Raw genomic sequence first — 21,312 nt, 5'->3', positions numbered from 1 at the left:
TCACATATATGAAGTTAGGGTTGCCAAGTCAGGCTTGGAAAAATCCCTGGAGATTTAGGGGAGGGAGGTACCTTAGAGGGGTATAATGCCATTGGGTCCACCCTCAAAAGCAGCCTTTTTCTCCAGGGGAACTGATCGCTGAGGACTGGGGATAAGTTCTAATTCTGGGAGATCTCCAGGTGCCACCTGGAAGCTGGCAACCCTCAGTTCCTATCCGTTGTAGAGGCCAAATAGCATAATTTGAGAAATGTTTTTATATGCCTAGCAATAATCCAGAGGGCCCTTTCATGCAACAAAATTGTTCAGTGAAACAGTACAACAGCTTCCTTCATCTCTCCTATCGCCTTATATTGTACTAGAATGCAAGCCCGCTGTACGTGAAATACAGTGGGCGCTATCCTCGGGTCGGGCAAAGGGGCAGTCCCGATGCGACTGCGACGCGGCTGTCCCTTCTGCTGGGCCGAGGCCTCCCTGCGCCCGCCTCCCACTCGACACTGGGGCCTTGGCCCAGCCAAAGGGACAGTCCCGCCGCTGTCCCTTTGGCCGGGCCGAGACCCCCCCACGCCTCCTGCTCGATGCCGGGGCCTCAGGGCCTACCTGGCGTGTCGACGGGCAGCATGGGAATGGCGGCCGTGGGCCGAAGGTGGCTCATGGTTGGGAGTGGGCGGGTTGAGAGGCGCTTTGCGCCTCCCAACTGGTCAGTCCTGGGCCAAGGGGCCAATCGTCAGCCGTGCGCCGATTGGCCCCTTGGCCCTGGACTGACAAGCGGAGGGCCCAATTGGGAGGAGCCCCATCCTTGACAGCATCCACCTCCACACCCCTTACTGTTTTATTTATACCGCTCTGGAAAACAACCTATTTTTTTACAAACGGCTTATTTACAGTGCAGCCCTGAACAAAATTGCAGTCTTCTGAATCTAGTGACTTCAAGAGCCTTAGAGTGTATGTCTATTTAGGACTGTGTATTATTATGATTTATTAAATTAATATACTACCCTCCCAATATTAAAACATTTAGACCCCACCTTTCTTTGTGGTTCAAGGTGTCTTGTTATTTTGTAGTTTTTTGGTATATTTCTACATGTGCTGCAAGTAAACCCCTGCATTCCTGGAAAACCTCTTCCTTGGGAGGAGTTCAGGAATCAAGCCTGATAGCACATTAGAGATCACCAAGAGTTCCTTCAAGTATCAAAGCTCCCTTTGTCAGAACTGTAGATGCCCAAAATCTCTGGAACAGGGGAAATGAATCCCAATCAGAACAGTGATTAATACAGTTATCATCTCGGAAACAAGGTTGATAAATGAAAGAGTGTGTGGAATGGCGAGCGATCACAACAAGAATAAAATGATGAAGCAGAAAATAACAAAATAGTCAGTGAGCTATAAAATTAACCTTATTTGTCCTTAGAAACCAGTGGCAGCAAAAACAAGCAAATAAAATAAAATCTAGCCAATTTTTACCTTTTATATTACACAGTATTAAACTTTGCTAGCAAAGCAAAAATATAATGAGAGTGTTTTTCCATGTATTTGAACCTTGTAAATGGAAAACAAGAGGAGGGAAAGTATAGTTCTTTGACACTATGCTAGAGAGCCACAGAATTTTTTTTAAAATTAGGGGAAACAAGAACAGCCAGCCTCCAGGTGTGAGCTAGAGATCCTCTGAAATTATATCTTTGGAGCACAAAGATAAAGTTCTGCTGAAAAAAATGGAGACTTTGGAGGGTGGACTATGTATTATACCCCACTGAAGTTCCCGTCCTCCTCAGACTCCACCCACAAATTACCAGGAGTTTCCCACTGTGGAATGGGTAACCCTGCCCCCCATGCCCTACCAGTGGTCAGAGAGGCTCTTGCAACCTTACAAGTTACAATGAAAAGAGACAGGAGGTACAAAACAGAGAAAGGAAAACCAAGAGTAGAAATTATTTTATTTTATTTGCACCCAGCTGATTTTTTCTGTTGTAATAGCTATCTCTGCAGAAGGATCTTAGAAAGTGAAATGAGAATAATGTTAATTTGTATGAAATCAATAGTTCTTTAAAAAGCGAAGAGCAACTGAAGAGTCTTCTGATGCAAAGACCTGAAGATACATACCTAATACAAACATAACTTCAGAGATTAAAGGCATTTAGTCACTAATTACTCTCCTTTTTAGTTTTGGCAGCCTTTGATCTCCAGTAAGTACCCACCTCAATGCAGAGAACTGTTACAAGTTTTAACAGCCTAAGTAGAAGGCTGGCAATGTACAACTAGCACAGTTCCATCTGATCAAGTCTTCCCAAGATGCCTACAGTCCAGATAATGACGGCCAAATATTATCACATAGCATTTGTGAACCCTTTTATTACATTATGGACTGACTGTTGTTTTACAGTCTCCTAAACATACTAATAGCACAGTCCTAACCAGAATAACAAAGTTTGAGTCCAGTGCTAACTTTACGACCAACAAAATTTTATTCTGGATAGAAGCTTTCATGTGCATAGACACTTCTTGAGTTATTTAAGGAAATGTGCGTGCACACAGAAGCTTTTACCCAGGGCTTTTCTGCATATCTAAAAAAATAGCGTCACGCCAGCGAAATTGTGTAACACTATAAAAAATCACGCCATTTCTCATCTTCTTGCTGTCCAGCTTTCTACTGCCACTTTTTGATGCTTCCTGGCACTCTGCACAGTTGCCTGAAAGGCAAAGGGGAAGAACACGCTATACGTATGACTCTCCCCTCACCTGTTACTAATGGCAGGCAGTCAATCACCTTTCCCCTTGTTTTAAAGGGACAGCGATCCAAATTTCTCCATTGGGACGCCTATGCATCTACTTAAAGATGCAGAGTGCTTATTTTAATGTTGCCACCCCCAGCCTTGAAGTTCAAGAAAAGTATTTTTCTTCACGATTTTGGGGGAGGGGGTCTGAGAGGCATGCTTTGTGTGTCAACTGGTGGGGGAAATTTTTTTTGCTCTGCCTGGCTAAAGCGATGCGTATTTGTTGCTCCGGGCAGTTTGCTACAAAAAAACAGCCCTACCATTCTGGGTAGATGGGAGAGAGAAGCGGGCTCAAAGGTGGGTGCTGGAGATGGAGATAGCGCTACTTTGTCCACTTTGGTTATGCACATTTCCTTGGTGTGTGGTTTGCTGGTTGCTCTCCTCCCGCTCACACTACATAGTTGGGGGAATCCAGTTTAGTGGATTCCCCGAACTATCACTTTAAAATGGAGACTGTAGCTGCCGGTTTGCTGCTGGGTCATATGGAAGCAGGGCAAATCCCAACTTCCACATGATGCAGCCGCTGGGCAGGCCCCATCCTAGGCCTGCTGCTGATCAGGCCCTCAGTTGGCCCGGGTAAGGGAATGCAGAAAAATCTGCGTTCCCTTAGATATTGCAGGGGCCCACAGGCCTGTCCCACAGCAGGAACATGTGGACAGGGAAGAGCTAGGCCCAGAAAGGCCCAGCTCCTTTCTGCCCTGCAGTGGCCCAGAGAGGGCAAATAATGCCTTGGTCAGTTTTGTAGCACGTTGCTGCACTGTATTGTTACTGTTTACAACTATTATCTGTACTGTTCCCTGTTCGCTAAGTTCTATGTAAACTGCCCTGAGCCTCAGGGGAGGGCAGTATATAAATATAATGATAAATAAAATTCATCGCATATTCCCAGTGGCTTGGTTGATTCAACATTTTGTGTTTCCAGACATTATTCGTCAGTATCCTATCATAATTACCATCTTGTATTATAAACAAGGCAACTTATAGTTAAGGTGACCAGATTTTAACATTGGTAAAGCAGGACACCATTGATTGGGGGGTGGGGGTTCTTGATTAAAAAGTTGGTCTATAAAGGTATCCCCTGTGCAAGCACCGAGTCATGTCTGACCCTTGGGGTGACGCCCTCTAGCGTTTTCATGGCAGACTCAATACGGGGTGGTTTGGCAGTGCCTTCCCCAGTCATGACCGTTTAACCCCCAGCAAGCTGGGTACTCATTTTACCGACCTCGGAAGGATGGAAGGCTGAGTCAACCTTGAGCCGGCTGCTGGGATTGAACTCCCAACCTCATGGGCAAAGCTTTCAGGCGGCTGCCTTACCACTCTGCGCCACAAGAGGTCTATATGGAGCAACAAAAAGTTTCATAGAACGCATAGAACACAAAAACAGTATTGTAATATATATATTTTAATTTTTTAAATTTCAACAAGTACAATTTGCCAGGTGCCCCCAGATGTCCCTCCAAAAGTGGGACAATCTGGTCATCTTACTTATAGTGCAATCCTATGCAAGTTTAGACAGAGGTAAGTTTCATTTTATTAAATCAGGATTAATAAATAGGACTGTAACCATAAATACCTAATGATGCAAGATAAAACCAATTAAATAAAACAGTGTAAAACACAACTAACCCAGGATGTTTGGTGCCTTCTAGGAATCACTACCAGCAATAAGTAAAGGCTGTTCAAAGCAGCCATCGGCATTTTTTTAAAGGAGGGAGGGAGGCAGAGCACCCAAAAACAATTTTGCATTTAGACTACACCAAGTTTTTTTTGTTATTACTCTTTCTTATGTCGTGAAATTTTCCCTTATCCACCTCCAGCAGCACCACTGCCACCATTTTGAGCTATATGGAGGCAGATGTCTTCCTCAATAACAGGCTTTAATTTTGCACACTTAGTAGGGTGTGACTTAGCATGCTAAGACTCATTAATTATGTGAAATCCTCATGATTCTGAAGATTATTTTGTAAATGTAGCATTTGCTCTGGTTTGGATGCAAATCTGTCTTCCCCTTCAACTGTTATTTGCTCTGCATGAGAAAATACAACCACCCCGATGATTGCTTTGAACTCTTAAAAATGCAGGAACTGATTACAAATCTTGCACCTCATATTTAGCTTTAGTAACACACATTTCAAGCCATTTGATTACTTTTCTCTTTAAAAATACTTCTGTGTTAACAACAATGTGCATGGTTAGACTTTGTGTTAGATTTTATGTAGACCACAGGAACAATGGGCTGCAATCTTCTATCCCATTTTGCTGAGTACAGAGCATTCATTGACATCGGGTAAGGTTCCACACTTAGCTAGGCAGAGTGATACAATACAACCCAATGTAAGGGGAGTTTATATCAGTCAGACTACAGTAATATACTAGATTAAACATGATAGAAGCAATTTCTTTTGTGTCCACAACCATTTTCTGGATATGCAAAGATTACGCAAAATGCACAGTGTATCAAGTATCACAAAAGAGATAGCAAATAATCTATAAGCGTCATCAGTGTCCAAACTATGCCAAGTGGTGCACCTGACACTAATCAATTGTAATGTGACCAGATTTTAACTATGGTAAAGCAGGACACCATTGACCAAGGGGGTTCTTGATTAAAAATTTAGTCTACATGGAACAACAAAAAGTTTCATAGAACAATAGAATGCAAAAATAGTATTGTAATATATATTTTTAATTTCAACGTAAGTACAATTTGCCAGGTGCCCCCAGAAGTCCCTCCAAAAGTGGGACAATCTGGTCACCTTAATCAATTTCAGCAACCAATATTAATCACCCAATACCACAGTTGTTTTATATACTTAAAACAGCCAAGATAATTTTCTGTTTTAGCATCCTGTAATCTATTGTGAAATAAACTGAGAATATAAGACCCAATGCCCAAAATTTGTTTCATAATTCTCACCTACCGTAATTTAAATTTAGAACACACAATCTCCTGTGCATGTACTATTCAGAAAACAAAGAAAAAACAGCAACTAAATCTCTGTTATTGTGAATGGTAGATTTTCTCTTAAGACATCCCCCCTCTTGTGCACCAAGAAACACAACAAAGGAATATTATGTGTTCTGAGAAACAATCTGCTACCAGACATCTGGAAACCCCAGCATGGGAGACCATAGTCACAGCAAGACAGTTCCCGTGGAATCAGCTAATACAGAGAAATAGATTTAATCCTTTGCCTAGAAGGAAAACCTAGCAGAACAAGAACTTAAAAGGAACTTAAAATCCCACAAAATGGAATGACATCCCCAAATCACAAATCACTGTATGTGGTCTAGCAGAAAGATAACATACACCTAATAAATAAGTAAGAAAGAGAGATTAAATATATAGGTGAAAATTGGACTACAAATATTTAAAATTACTCCAAGTTTGCTCTTCAAACATTTAATACATTTACAACTAATCTAATTTTTTAAATTTAGTGTGATATATTGCTTAACAGAGTTAGGTTAGGATCTAGGAAACCTGAGTTAAAATCTCCAGATTGCCATTAAATTCATTGGGGGACCTTCAGCAAATCACTCTTTCTTAACCTAAACTCTCACAGGCTTATTGTGAGGATAAAACAGGAATGAAACAATCATACATACCACTTGGAGGTCACTGGAAGAAGGATGGAAGTGGTCCCCAATCTTTTTATCACTGGGGACTGGTCAAAGCTTGAAAATTTTACTGAGGCCCGGGGGGGTAGTCTTTTGCCGAGGGACGTCACTGCCGCTACCTGAGCCCCTGCTCTGCTTGCTTTCCCACCGGCACCCCTGACTTCCCACTGCCCACTGGGGGGCGCTGCCAGCAGCAGCTGCGCAGTACCACGCCGAGGGGGAGCCCCAGCCATGGCGGGGCACCAAAGGTGAGAGGGCACCAAAGGTGAGCCGGAGGTAGAGTAGCAGGGCAGCCTCTGAGGCAGCAGCCGGGGAGGAGGACGAGGAGAAGCCGCGGCCCAGTACCAACTGATCCAAGGACCGGTACTGGTCTCCGGACTGGGCATTGGGGACAGCTGCTGTAAACTGAACAACTGGGCCATTTGGTATACCTTTTAATTCTGCCGAGATTGACTTGGATTGACATGCCAATGGCTTCCATTATTTTGGAAGCAAGCCCTGTTTGCTTTTTTTAAGCATGATTGTCTGCTGAATTCTCGTTCACTAGTCTAGATCATTCTCTCAGATCTCAACAAATGCATTTATGTGTTGGTTTGTAGTGCCTGACTTTGTGAAACACAATGATTCTGCTACAGAATTTGAACCACTATTGTATACAAAATGTTCTATGAAACCATCACCTCTTCTGAAAGGTTAGTGTTAAATAAGAAATTATTTTAGAATCTTACCATCGTGATTAGAATTTCCCAATGTCCATGGCTCATCTGAGTCAAAATGAGTATCACCTCCTATTCCTGGTCCAGGAAAATAAGCATGGGCTAGGAATCCACCCTCTCCATCAAAAGGAGAACTGTCACCATGGAAACCAGAAGCAAAAAATATCATGATATCTGCCTCTTTTCTGTCACTTTTAATTTCATGATAAGGAACTTCTTCAAAAGTGAGTGGTGTCACTCGCTGCCAAACATCAAATGCTTGCCGAATGGCCTTCCTTGTATCAAGCTCTCCAACTTTAGGAGTGTAGTTGTGTACACTGTATGAAGAAGAGAAGGAGTTTACTGACAGGAACTTTCCAATACAGACCATTTGTATTTAAAAGCATTTTTCAGATTAGTAAAGCCAGAGTACTAATTTTAGGTCCCTTTATATTTTTGAGAGATTTTCAGGTTTACAAACCTTTCCTCTGTAAGAATTATTATTATTTCTTTAGGGAGGAAAATATACCTTGACTTTTCTCAACTAGACCATATCCCCTGCCAACAGTAAAAGTCTTCCCAAAATGGATCCTTTAGTATGAAATATAAATACAATACACTATGATCTATATAATCTAGAATTTTAGATGGTAGACCAAACAACAAAACAAAACAACTTGTCCAATGCCTGCAATGGTAAACACTATCTCACATCAGGAACAGAATCTCTCTTTGTGAAGATTTTTTTAATGTCTTCAAATAACATATTCTTCTATTCCGAGTGCACATGGAAGCAAGCTACGGATGAGACTTGCATAGAAGGAAAGAACAAAACCCATAACAAAACTTGCATAGAAGGAAAGAATAAAACCCATAAACTGCAGTGGCAAAAGGCTCATCAAGAGGATCATTTGATAGGATTCGTTCCCATAGGGATACCAGTCCCCAGGTGGGACGTGCCCCCCCCCCCAGTTTTACAGCTCATGCCCAAGCAACAGAGATCTGTTCCCCTGGAGAAAATGGCTCTTTTAGAGGGTGGACTCCATAGCGTAATACTCCACTGAGGTCACTCCCCAACCCAAATTCCAGCCGCTTCTAGCTCCACCCCTATAATCTCCAGGTATTTCCTAACCCAGAGCTGGCAACCCTAATCCCATGTATTCTGAAGAACAAAGCATGGATTTCTCATCTTGCCACAGCTTCAATTCTACCTATATCCAAATCAGAATCTGGCAGCGTCACTTGTTGCTCATGAGGATGGAAACCTTAGATGACTCTGTATCTCTAGTCAGAAAAGCTTGTTGTCATGGCTAATGAGTGGGATGGGAAGCATATGGATACAACTGTACAAATCAATGAAACAGCCTTCTTCTGGAACAGTGTAATCAGTATGAGTGACTCAGCCACACACAGGATACCGCAGAATCAGAGAAACGTCAGCAGACAGGGGGGAGGGCATGAGAACAATCAAAACAGTCTTGTTTATGAAAAGATCCATATGAAGGCCAATAATAAAAACAAACAAAATAATGTACAGTTAAACAGGCAACTGGGTAAGAATGCAGTAGATACAACATCACTTCAAATTTAAAGTAGGTTACACTTAATTATGAGAATTAGACACAATATCAAAGCAACAATTAAATTTCCCATAACTACAACAACTTTAACGGATAGTAGCTTTTCTAGTCTCACCAATACGACTAACATTATTAAGATTAGATTTGTGAGTGTGAAAGAATTATGTTCTCTGTGTCATCCAAGTCCGCATCCTGAGAATCATCAGGAACATGTAGTGGTCCCATGAGAGACATTCAGAGATATTTCAGGAAACAAATAATGTGTAAATTATTCTTGAAGACTTTTTTTTAAAGTTCCTTTGGTAAACAACTGGAGCAAACCATGTTCCCCCCCACTTTTTGCTATCAATTCGCAGCTAACTTTTGGTAACCCTGTAGGATTTTCAAGGCAAGAGATGTTTCAAGGCAGTTTGCCATTGCCTGCCTATGCATAGCAACCCTAAGCTTCCTTGGTTGTCTCCCATCAAAGTACTAACTAGGGCTGACTCTGCTTAGCTTACAAAATCTGATGAGACTGGGCTATCCTAGTAAGGACTGGTGGAAAATCTCATCAAGACCTAAAACACTGCTTGTGGTCATAAGCAACCTCACTAGAGGGAAGAACTATCACACATTATGTTTGGCTGAATATTCGGCCAGGCAGGTGAACCTTCAGGTCTAAAGGTAAAGGTAAAGGTATCCCCTGTGCAAGCACCAAGTCATGTCTGACCCTTGGGGTGACGCCCTCCAGCGTTTTCATGGCAGACTCAATACGGGGTGGTTTGCCAGTGCCTTCCCCAGTCATTACCGTTTACCCCCCAGCAAGCTGGGTACTCATTTTACCGACCTCGGAAGGATGGAAGGCTGAGTCAACCTTGAGCCGGCTGCTGGGATTGAACTCCCAGCCTTATGGGCAAAGCTTTCAGACAGCTGCCTTACCACTCTGCGCCACAAGAGGCTCTTCCTTCAGGTCTAAGAGCTACCAAAATTTCAGTTACAATTGTGAAATTCTGGACCCCCATAGGGTATTATCATTAGAATATTGAGAATGTTAAAAACTTTGCTTCTGTATAAAGTCACAAGACCTACAATAATCCTTCAAAATAATGATTTAAAAAATTGAGATGAGAGCTTTTTTGACGGCACTATCTGTTCATGAAGCTCCTTTCATAATAAAGGGTCCCAGTTTTGGCCTGTTAGTCTTGTATGATGAAATTTTTCCCGGGCTAGCAGTCTTATGAAAACTTGGAAAATGCAGAGGAATCCGGGTTTAAAGTTTGATTTTAATATTTTAAGTATTGCAAGCATTCAACATAGTGGTCTAGACTGCAATAAAAATACATGTGACCTTCAAAACCCATCATTGTTTTAGGTAGATAGCAAAACAGAATCCTTGAAGACAGCTTGGTAATAATTTCTATTTTAGCCATTTGGAATAAATTAAGAGACAAAAATAGTCCATGGAGCTATATTTAGAAGGAGCAAAGTGTCAGACAGATCAAGATAGCAAAAATAAGAGCCTAAAGGAGTCATAAAAAAAAGACATAATGTGTTTTGGACAAGAAAAGTGGAAGGTTCTTTTTCTTCTGCTTTTATAAACTAGTTCCTTTATAGTACAACACACCCCATGCAACCTGAATGTTTAACTAAAAAAGACAAGGGTTATCAATAATATACGTGAAGTAATATGTATCAAATTCATGGCATGCCTTAAACTGAGACTGGGAAGGGGAAATGCAGTAGATAAATAAGTCTACTCCTTATTTTCAAATTCAAAATACATAGGATTGAAATATATTCATTAAGCTAAATGGAATTTTATTCCATCCTCTCTTCCAACTTCTGTGCAAACTTTCAAAACTGACAAAACAAATTTTAACAAGCGCTCCAACTGTCATCACAGTTCTTACCAAAGGAGAAGAATGTAGATTTCCTAAGTCTGATGACTCTTAGGAAGAGGTTTGTTGCACCACTCTTAATGCAAAATGGCAAGAAGGGTAAAGTCACATTAAATTGGTTTATATTAAGTTACATGTGTTGAGTTGTTATTATTTACTTTAAACATTTATATCATGGCTTTTCACAATTTTGGTCTTCAAGGAAGATTTAAAATATTTTTCAGTAAAGTTATTCTAAATCCTAACAGTTGTGGACTTCCAGGTAGAATATCTCCTAGCAGTGCCCTCCAGGTATGACCATTAAGCAGCTCAGTTCTTCCCACAGAAATCTGGCTTTATTGCGATTAAAATCTTCACAGAAATGGGCAAGAAGGGTCTGAGCTATTCCCTTCTTCATGATGCTAGTGAGTATTCTGGCTATCTTAGCCTCAGTAGGTCAAAATGCAAAATGTGTGTTTGTCTCAGACTAATGCAGAACTGATGGAACCTGAACAAGTAGAGCTTTCTTTTCTCATTATGCTCACTTATTTTCTCATTATGCTCACATATGCTCACTGCTTTCTGCACTCCTGAGGGCTTGATGGATCCTTGCCACAACCTCTCCATCACTGGCTATGAGATACAACTCTGCAAGGTGAGACTATCAAAGAAGTGTCAAAATGTATTTGGAGTGCTGGTTGATGCTGAATATGAGCAGATACCCTGGTAGATAACATTTTTTCATGGCAAAGCTCAATTGAATATCCACGTATCATACTTAAAAATGGCAAGAATGGCACTTCTGTTTTACCCCTGGTATTTTATTGCTGTTTTACCACTTCTGCTGGTTCCTTATTATTTATTCATTATTTTACCATCTAATTATTTTATTGCTGGTAGATATAGTTTGCATTTTATAGTCTATTGCTATTGCTATTACTGTGTTTTATAGAGCTGGTTTATTGTGCTCTGAAGTTGCATAATATTGTTGCTGGAAATTGCCTTGGGAATTTGTAATTGAAAAGTTGTGATACCGACATGCATTAATTGAATAAATATAAATAGAGGATTATACCTGTATGTGATATGCTTCTGTCTCCATTTTTGTCCAGTTAATGCATATCGCTTACTCCTCCGTCTATGGCTTAAATGGGGATGATCAGGAACACCACAGCGAGGCTTCTTCATCCACCTGAAAATCAAAATATTACTGAGTCCAGAAAACAATTACCTAAGATGTCCTGCTTGGTCATTTAGACACTCATGATGACAGACTATCATTTTCATCTATGCCTTTTCAGTTGTGACACTCCAGTTGTCCACTCCTCCACCTGGCTGACAAAACACTTCTTAAGCTTCCTGCTCAGGAGAAGGCTTTGTTTATCCAAATATTTTTTTGTTCTGATTTGAAGATATTATTGCTCTGTTTATGGAGAGGAGGAGAGTTTGTATACAATTCCTTGTGGTTTGTGAGCTTTCATGAGCACCTGCATTGATTGTGGAATGCAGGACATATATTTTCAAAATCAGTTACGGTAATTAAAAATACAGTTCAGCTTTAGAACGTGTATCCCAAGGCAAGAAATAAAAAGGCAGCTTCAAATCTGGCCAAGAGGAAAACATACATCATTTATCGTCAGGGGCTGTTTTCAAGTGGTTATCTTTGCCGGCACACCATTGAGTTCCAACACCTGTGCAGAGCTCCAGTTTGGAACAAGCTAGGTATAAAATCCTCCCATTTCAAGACAGCTCAAGGGGAAAGAGCTGCAGCTTCCATCTCAGGCTCCCAGCTCATTAATAATGCTCCAGCAAGTGCTTTGGCAAAGGAAAATGGGTTGAGTGACTGCACAGAAGACAACTCAAAGACTGTATGTTAGAAGTAAGCAACCTGTTTTTTGTCTTCCTGGTCTGTGTGCATTAATGTGTGCCTAGGGCTGCCATCCTCTGGTGGGGCCTGGAGACCTTCCAGAATTTCAACTGCTCTCCAGATTGCAGAGATGAGTTACCCTGGAGAAAATGGCTGCTTTGGAGAGTGGATGTTATGGCGTTGATACCCCACTAAAGTCCCTCTCTTTCCCAAAGTAAGCTCTTCCCAGGTTGTACCCTCAAATCTGTAGGAATTGCCCTACCCAAAGCTGGAAACCCTATTGCTGCCCCTTTCCTGGGCAGAAAAGGCACTCGTTCCCTCGATGGAAGGCAACTTTCTTCTTCATTGCCAACAATTCTTTTTTTAGAAAATGGTTCATTCAGCTATACACAAAAGACCTGGATTAATTCTGAACAAGTCATGTTGCCAGTGCAACTGTTGCTCAATTAGCTCTTTCAACACAGTCCACATGGCACACGATAATCCGATTTTTCACCCTTGTTAGCTGTAGTTTCCCTTTCACACTGATGTGGACTGCAACAACCCCTGCTGTCATTATGCCATTATCACAGTTATCTGGCCACCTTTAAAAAAAAATGTTTTTTGCTGCATGCAGAATTGCTGCTCGAGAGTAAAAAAAAAAAAACACTGCTCCAGAATAATACAATACTTGAACCCTTTTATAATGTTAGTCATGTCATGTATTGGGTGTCCTGTTGTGGTCATCAACATTGGAAAGGCTAATTGCATCCCCCTTCGCTGCTTGGGGGAAGGACAGAGACCACTCCAATAGCTTTTAAAATGCTGAGGCAGTAAACACTTGCACTTTTGTAATGCAGTTGACAGCATTATGCCAATGCACTGAACCCCCCCCCCCAACCCCCAGTTTTGCTGGTATCATCAAGGACACATCAAGGCAGTTCACTGTGAAAATGCAGAGGAAAGGGGGCATTTATTTTAGTCAATCAGAAGGTGTACTTTCGCTTATATACACTTGAAAAAGACTGTCCCTGCAACACTGTGCTGGGAAAGACTGGTTTTTAATTTGGGGGGGGGATGGGCTGTTCACGATTGGAATAGAAATGGAGGATGACATCACATGAAAACAACTACTAAAGTGCACCCAACCAGAGTTGGTGAAACAGAAAAATCTGTGAGTGAAATAAGCCCTGAAGTAATGGAAAAAAGATTTCTTCAAATCCTTCAAAAATGAGGAACAAAGTTGTCAAAGAGAAGAAATAAAAGGAGAAGAAAATACTGAAGAGAAAGAACAAAGATGACAGGAATTTTTTTTGAAGATGCTAGCTCACAGAGACTTTTCTGAGGAGAATAGTGACAATCAATGCCCCTAGTGCATCAGTCAAAGAGGATTGAGTGGGAAGCCACAATTCCTAACCTAGGGCATGTGGGCTCAAAAAGGGGGGACATTTTGTGTCTAAATGCCTAGTTCTATAATCTTAAAGCGTTATATTCTACTGATATGCATGCACAGCATAACTATCTGTGTTTTTAGAACTAGCTAGCAAGTAGACTTCAATGTTGCTCTTGGGGACTGAAGATGTTCTAAGATTAGAATGTGGGCACTCTATCTGCCAGGTGGGGCCTGGAAAGCTCCCAAAATTACAACTACTCATCAAATTGCAGACATCAGTTTCTCTGAAGAAAAAGGTTGCTTTGGAGGGTGAATTAACCTGCTCATCCTGAAATTTGTAAACTGTTTTTTATCCTCCCTGGTCAACTGCACAGGCTACCCTTAGAACCTCTTCTCATTCAAGAAAGTAGGGAATATGAAGCAATATGTTACTACACAGCTGCCAACACTGTGGGTCCTGAGTGTTTCAATGCATTTACAAATCAGTGTATTCATTGTAAGTTAGTGGCAGAAAAAACTCTACATTGGCATAGTTAAAACACGAGAAAGAACTGTTCATACCTAAGCGTAGAACAGTTTCAGTTCAATCCATAAAGGAATCCATTAAGATTAGACTAAGGCTACCCTCAGGATGAGACCTAAGAGCTGAAAACAAATCTTCTAAATATGTAGAATGGTTTAAGAGCTGTAAAACTGCAAACCCCTATGCTGATATTATCTTAGAATGAATGGGGAAAAATTAAAAGCTCTCAGGATAGTGATATTGTATACTGCATACTAAGCCTGTGTATCTTTCTATAAGGTCTCTGTGATGCGCTAACATTATGTTTGTTTAAACCGATTTAGTTAAACCAGTGCAAATCCCTGAATGAATACTCTTATTTTGGATTTAACATGGAATATTTCAGTTTATCAGCCAATTTCTAGCTAACTTTTTTACTAACTGTCCCATATCTCAGGAGTGTGTCCTTTACCAGCATGCTTGAATTTACAAATGCAGGATTTATTTATTTGTTTGTTTGTTTGTTTATTAATTATATTTATATACCGCCCTCCCCAAAGGCTCAGGGCAGTTTACATGGAACGTATAAACAATATATGAAACAATCCATAACATATGAATAATCGTAACAATAATACTAGTAACTGATAGTTGTAACAACATAAACAATGTAAACAGTGCAAACAGGTCCAGAGTGCTCTGCTGGAGTTCTGGGAGGCAGGGGAGCAGGGGCCCTTCAGTCACTGTTGGTTGTGCCTGGTCTCAACCAAATGCCTGGTGGAAGAGCTCCTTTTTGCAGGCCCTGCGGAACTGTTTAAGCTCCGTCAGGGCCCTGATCTCCTCTGGGCGCTCATTCCACCAGGTGAGGGCCAGAAAAGAGAATGCTCTGGCCCTGGTCGAGGCCAGGCGGGCTTCTTTAGGGCCAGGGACCATTAGCCGGTTGGTGATGGCAGAGCGTAGAGCTCTTTGAGGGGCATAGGCAGGGAGGCAGTCCCTCAATAATTTAGGACTGATCCTAATCAGACCACCACAACAATAGGACTTTGAGGCTCTTTTCACAATTCCAAACCAGATTTTCTATCCACTCAATCAAATTTTACCTTTGTACCACACTCACAAAGCATTCCAGATGTGGGAAGTCTCTCTCAAGCGATCAGTTTTAAGCAATCTACCAACTGAAGGTAAATCACTGATAATTTATGGAAAGACAATGCTTTCAATTATTTGCAAAAGAAACTCTTACTCAATAGTGGTCTGATCCAACACTCCTGTTACTGGGATGCCATAAAACTGCTGCATAGTTGAAACTGCAGACTGCATAACTTTTCCTGAGTGCAGAGCAGACATTCGTGTGTCAGAAGGAAGTAGATAACCGTAGGTTTTTAACCAGCTCTGAAAAAATACGGTAAAACAAAGCTAAACTTACACACTTTATGGTTTGACAGCACATACAAGAACATTAGTTTTGTTATTTAAATAATGGTATACGCTGTTAGCTTAATGTAAGTTCAGAACCAAAGCATATTGCTGTAATTTCAATGCTTACTCGTTTTACTTGATTTGTCTGAATGCAGGGCATTTGAGAGATAACACTCACAACATGTACAAAAGCTTATTGCAGTGAGCAGTGCTTTGCCTGCTAACTTCCCAAAGGTAATTGAATTACTTGCTGTGTGGAAATTTAGTTCTTCTGTCTACACACAGATCTCAGTTTCACTTGATGTTCTATTTTTTTTTTAATATATGCCAAATAGTTTGTGAAAGGAATGACCACACCATTCTTTCCACACCATTCTTTTTGGTCTAAACCCTGCTCAGAAGGGCTTTATTCCACGTGGTTTTTTTTGCATTAATGAAAGAGAAGCAGGCTAAGTACAATTCTGAGAAGAATCAAGGTATAACAAAAAAATAATAATATTCATGTTTTAAATGCAATAAAAATGTAATCAAATGAATTTTAGTTGGCTTAAAACCACATGACAACAGCAATGGATGGGGACCAACTTTAAAGAACATAGGTGTGGGAGCTGAGCCCTGCTATCTCCTGTGCCTTGCCTTCCTCCGGAATTTCTTCCTTGCCATTGACTTGGATATCACAAACGAACTCAGTGATAAGAAACATGCCTATTGTGGCTCTCAAGTTACAGAATGGCCTGCATGAGAAGGTCAGGAAACCTCCCATTATCTTCACTTTTCCACAAACTATGTAAATTATTAAATACTGCTTTTTTGCACAGTTAAATAGGACTGTATGGTAATGAAATGATTCAGAAAGTTGTACCACTAAAAGGATAGCAACTATACTACTGTATTGCTGCTTATCACTGTAAGTATGTGTGACGGACAGCACTTTAAAAGTCAGGCTCACAATGCTAAAGTAACAAGGAGCAGTAAGTGAAGGGTTAAATTCTTCACTGAAGCAAAGAGCTTGCATTATAGCGTGTTCCAAGCACTCTGATTGGCCAGCAACAGCTGTGAGGGAATTGGTATTAGATTATAGCTGTATGCTGAAGGGAAATTACTCTGGTTGAGAGTCTGACAGAAAATGTATCTAGAGAAGACCTGTTTGTGTCTAAAATGAACAATAACTACTCTGAGGAGAATTTTAGAAAATTTAGAAAAAATGTTCTCGACTAATAGTCTGAATTTAGCAGCTCTACACAATTGGGGGTACTGAGATTGGTGTAGGAGTGCGGACTTCTAACCTGGTGGGTTGGGTTTGCGCTCCCCCTCGCCACAGCACTGAGAAAACTGCTCTGACTGAGCGGGAGTATCAGGACTCTCTCAACCCCACCTACCTCTCAACCCCACCTACCTGTTGTGGGGAGAGGAAATGGAAGGCGATTGTAAGCCGCTTTCAGACTCCTTCAGGTAGAAAAAAGTGGCATATAAGAACCAACTACTACTACTACTACTACTACTACTACTACTACTACTACTACTACTATTTGGCAGAAGGATTTGAGCAGGTAGGGATACTCCCAATTCAGGCCAATTCAGGGGGTGGAAAATTTTCTGGGGAGAGAAGAAGGATTCTAATTCAAAAGAGGAAATTGGGTGAGGATTTCCTTGGTCTGGTAGGAAAGAAACCTGATTCAGACATCTCAAAAGTTAGAGGAAGCTGGTGATTCTAGCAAGGAAAATTGGAGTATAAGAAGATAATACCTACATTCTAGAAACCAGGGAGTTTGGAGGAACTCAGATAAAAAGACACAAGTGTGTTTGAGTAACCACAGAAACAAAAGCTTCTCAAAGAAAACAGAAACTAAAAAATTAATGTCTAGACCTCTCTAAAGCCTGTTTCAGATTCTACACACTGTATTGTAACTGATTTTACAACAAAACTTTATCTCCTCATTCCATCTAACCCTCCCCTCGTTAAAGAATATCTCTTGTTTTGGTTGGACTTCTATAATCTCAGTGCCATTCTGAAAAAGTTTTAGAAAAGAGGACTCTCATACCTTCTCAAATGGTTCCAGGGTTCAGTTAAAGCCAAATCTACTGTCAGTGACAGAGCAGGACAGTCAGCGTTATCTTTTACAATAAAGAAAACACACTACAAGAGCAGCTCAATCAATAAGGGAACAACCATTTATTTTTTTGAGGGAACATTTTACCTCCGAATGGGGAAGTGTGTGTGGGCTATGTAGTTTCTACACCATTTAACATATCATGTTTAAATGCTTATGCATGGTTTCAGGATTGTTTCAGCTTGGTTTTAAATTTCAGTCTGTTTTTTACATTTCTGTTTCCTAAATTTCAATGTATTACTATTCATTGGATGTCCCACCCCTTTGTAGTGTACTTGAATTACACTTTGTAATCTACTTTGAGTTTCAGTAAGAAAGACAGACTATAAATTACTCAAATAAATTTGGGATGAACAGTTGATATGTAAGCTGTGGTAGGGAATAGGTGCAGCCCCCCTTACAGATGTATCCCAGTTGCTCTTAAACGTAGCCCCACAACTCATTTTATATGAAACTGAGATAGACAAAGATTTTAACAAAAAGGTTTGCTGTTGTCATGTGTAGTAAAGCCTTACGTATTTATAATGATTAGTACAGATTTTGTAAATGTAATGTTATAGCTACTAGTTAGTTTAGTTTGCAATTAGGTTGTTGGGAGAATGTTAGTTCTGCCTCCAAAGCAAGTCAAAAAGCAACCTTAAACTAGGGTTGCTACCTATGCATCCCACAATAGGCTTTGGCAGCATAGTGCACACGGAGGTTGCAAGTTCTGACAGCAAGGTGCTTGCGGACCTGTCAAATAGTGAGCAAACGATTACAAGTTAAATAAATGCAAATGTTCTGTGCAGTAGAGATCACAGTCTCTGACATCAACAAGAACAGACTTTATTATTCAAACATTACAAAATATTTTATTTCAAATAATCCATATTCCACATATTTGCACCCAAGATTATATTCTCTCATCCCAACTACATTGTCCCTCCAGTAATATTTGCCATTTCTGATCATGATAATAATAATAGCCTCATACATATTGTCACAGTAATCCTTACGAAAGCCATGTCAATCAGTATTATTATCCCCATATGGCAAATATTGGGGCTGGGACAGGACATCCCATTTTGAATTTTTAAAAGTCAAAAGAACTAGATGCCCACCAGCTTAACTATATGATTTGCTTAACTAAATATACCAAAGTATATTTTTGGAAACACATTTCATTTCTACTTCAAGCCTACAGTGTAATAGCAATTAACTCTAATACTTGAATACTGTGGGATTCATTAATAGCATTTTCAATACAAACTTTCAAACTGGCAGCAAAGCTAGCAGCAACTGTGCTGTGGTTCATGTTATCACTGTCAGGGGTGTCTCAGCATGCTCTTTAAAGAACATGTGAATTAGTATTAACATGAAGGTTTCATATCACACATCCTTTAAAATATATGAGAGAAGTCATACATGCCTACCCTACCAGATCTGGAATGCTGCCACCGTCAAGCATCTATTTGGTACTACAGCCTGAATTTTCTTTCTGCCTAGAAACAAGTTTTTTGACCAAAACCACAGACAGGATTTCCAAGGCTGAGTCTGCATAGCTGCTTTTCCCCAGGGGAGTGAGCTTTGTCTCCATCTTTCGCCTTCCTACAACAATTCACAGTGTATCACAGCAGCAATATGCAGCCATACCAGAGGATTCAGATGACAGGTTGGTAAGATCACCTGAGATATTCTGGATCTGTGCAATTTAGTAGATACTATGTTGTTACTATATTATTTTGTGCTATAATTCCCATTGTTTTCATGGTATGCAGTATTACATCCTTTCACCAGTTGATTAAGAGATCTAAAGCAGTAAGTATCAACTCAATGTATATGCTGTGTGGTTAAATCCAAAACCTGCTGACTGTTCAGCTAAAGATTTTTTTGAAAGGATTCCTGGATGGGATATCTCCTGAACTGGGGGTCACCTGTTGATTTCAGATGTATGTCATTTAAAGGCAAGGTCATCTTTATTATATTAGTCAATGTGAATGCATTATTCTTCAGTTTTGTTCTCAAAACTAAAGCACTTATCTTGCTAAGTATCTAGAACTAAAAAGCAACAAAATGTCACAAAATAGTAAGGAAGCTTCAGCATTCCACAGAATACTTCTTCAGACTGTGTGTCCAAGAATACATAAAACAAGCCAACAGGCAACCATAAAAAACAAGGAGAGAAAGAGATGTTGTCGTTCATCATGATGCAAAATCTACATGCTGGAGAAAGATGGAGCAGAAGAGGTGTGATGCAAAGTTAATTAGGTTAAAGTAGACCATGGTGATGCAAAAGAGACCCTTGGCTTCACCAAAGGTGAATGGAACAAAGACACAATGGCTGCAATTGTAGTGATCCTCTCTAAATTCAGGATCTGTGAATTGACATTCAGAAACAGTGGATTTAACATTTCTTACCAATATTTCCCTAAATTTAGTCAAACATTTCTCATTCCCAGGATCCCTACAGTTTTTGCTTAGCTATCTAAAGTTTGCTTCTTTCCCTTTGAATCACAAAAATGTTACTAGAAAAGACATGTTTAACCCCCTATCTGAGAGTTTTACAGTACAGATTGTGGAACTGAAGATATTTGTATGGGGAAAAGTCTGACATACCATAGCAAATTGTTGCACCAGAGCAGATTTTTCTTCCCTTCCAGACAATTAGATATAGTTCTTATAAACAAGGATATGAAAAGTATTAGTATTTACATTCATGCATTTTGCTACTGATGTTGCTCAAACCTGGTCAAGGAATGTCCTCAGTTTACATGCTAAAACATGAGAAAATCACTGATAACCCCAGGCAGATTAGCTGTTTAAATATCTTGAGATTTTCCAGTGGACTGGTGTTCCGGAAAGCTACCCAGTCCAGACAGCTGCTGTGGTTGCACCTGGAGCAATGATAAGACAGTCCTCCTCATGAGGAATTTAGTTCAGGCATGAGCCCAACTATTATCTCTTTGTCTATTTATGGGGAAGCAGTACATGGGGTCGGGGGGCAAAAGAGTCTGGGAAGGGCAGGGTTTAGAAAGGGAAGCGATCTCAGCAGGGTATAATGCCATACAGTTCACCTTCAAAACCAGCCATTTTGTAATTCTGGGAGACTTCTGGGCACCTCTTTGAAGTTGGCAATCAGGACAGAGGCATGCTATCCAATTTGCAGTCAGATGTACATCAGGGGAACTATCTTAAGCAGCCCTCATTCACTTGACACTGCAAGGTGGGGGAGAAGCATCGTTTCCCTCCCACCCTGCTTTTGCCAGGAGGGTGCCTTATGCCCCTTATCTCTGATTCTATGTATCCATCATATGGCAGGTAGAGTCAGAGAAAGCGTGGGGAGACCCTCTGCCCTTTCAACTGTCAAAAGTTGGTTAGAAGCTCCTCCCCACACGCACACACCTCCCCTAGTGAAGAGCCAATAGTGCTGTTTAAGGGGCATTTCCTACAATGTACTGACATTCAGAAACAGTGGATTTAACATTTCTTACCAGTATTTCCCTAAATTTAGTCAAACAGGTGAGTCAGGTAGTGTACCTATG

At 40.6% G+C, this 21,312-nt stretch overlaps 1 protein-coding gene across 5 annotated transcripts in view; it reads right to left on the bottom strand.

Annotated features, from left to right (window-relative positions):
- Nucleotides 1–21,312, bottom strand: part of MMP24 (matrix metallopeptidase 24) — a 50,661-nt gene that overhangs the window by 16,421 nt on the left and 12,928 nt on the right. For 2 of the 5 annotated variants that reach the window (XM_077335159.1, XM_077335160.1), the window contains exons 2-4: nucleotides 15,505–15,653; nucleotides 11,596–11,712; nucleotides 7,118–7,422 (exon numbers count right to left, since the gene is read on the bottom strand). In XM_077335159.1, coding sequence (XP_077191274.1) covers nucleotides 7,118–7,422; nucleotides 11,596–11,712; nucleotides 15,505–15,653 — 571 coding nt within the window. Of the gene's footprint in view, nucleotides 1–7,117; nucleotides 7,423–11,595; nucleotides 11,713–15,504; nucleotides 15,654–18,446; nucleotides 18,524–20,386; nucleotides 20,447–21,312 lie in introns of all 5 variants that reach the window. The other 3 variants (XM_077335162.1, XM_077335161.1, XM_077335163.1) reach the window with 3 other exon arrangements.

The sequence above is a fragment of the Paroedura picta genome, chromosome 4, assembly GCF_049243985.1.
Source record: "Paroedura picta isolate Pp20150507F chromosome 4, Ppicta_v3.0, whole genome shotgun sequence".
NCBI classification, from domain to species: domain Eukaryota; kingdom Metazoa; phylum Chordata; class Lepidosauria; order Squamata; family Gekkonidae; genus Paroedura; species Paroedura picta.
This window is presented reverse-complemented; position numbering and strand designations above follow the sequence as displayed.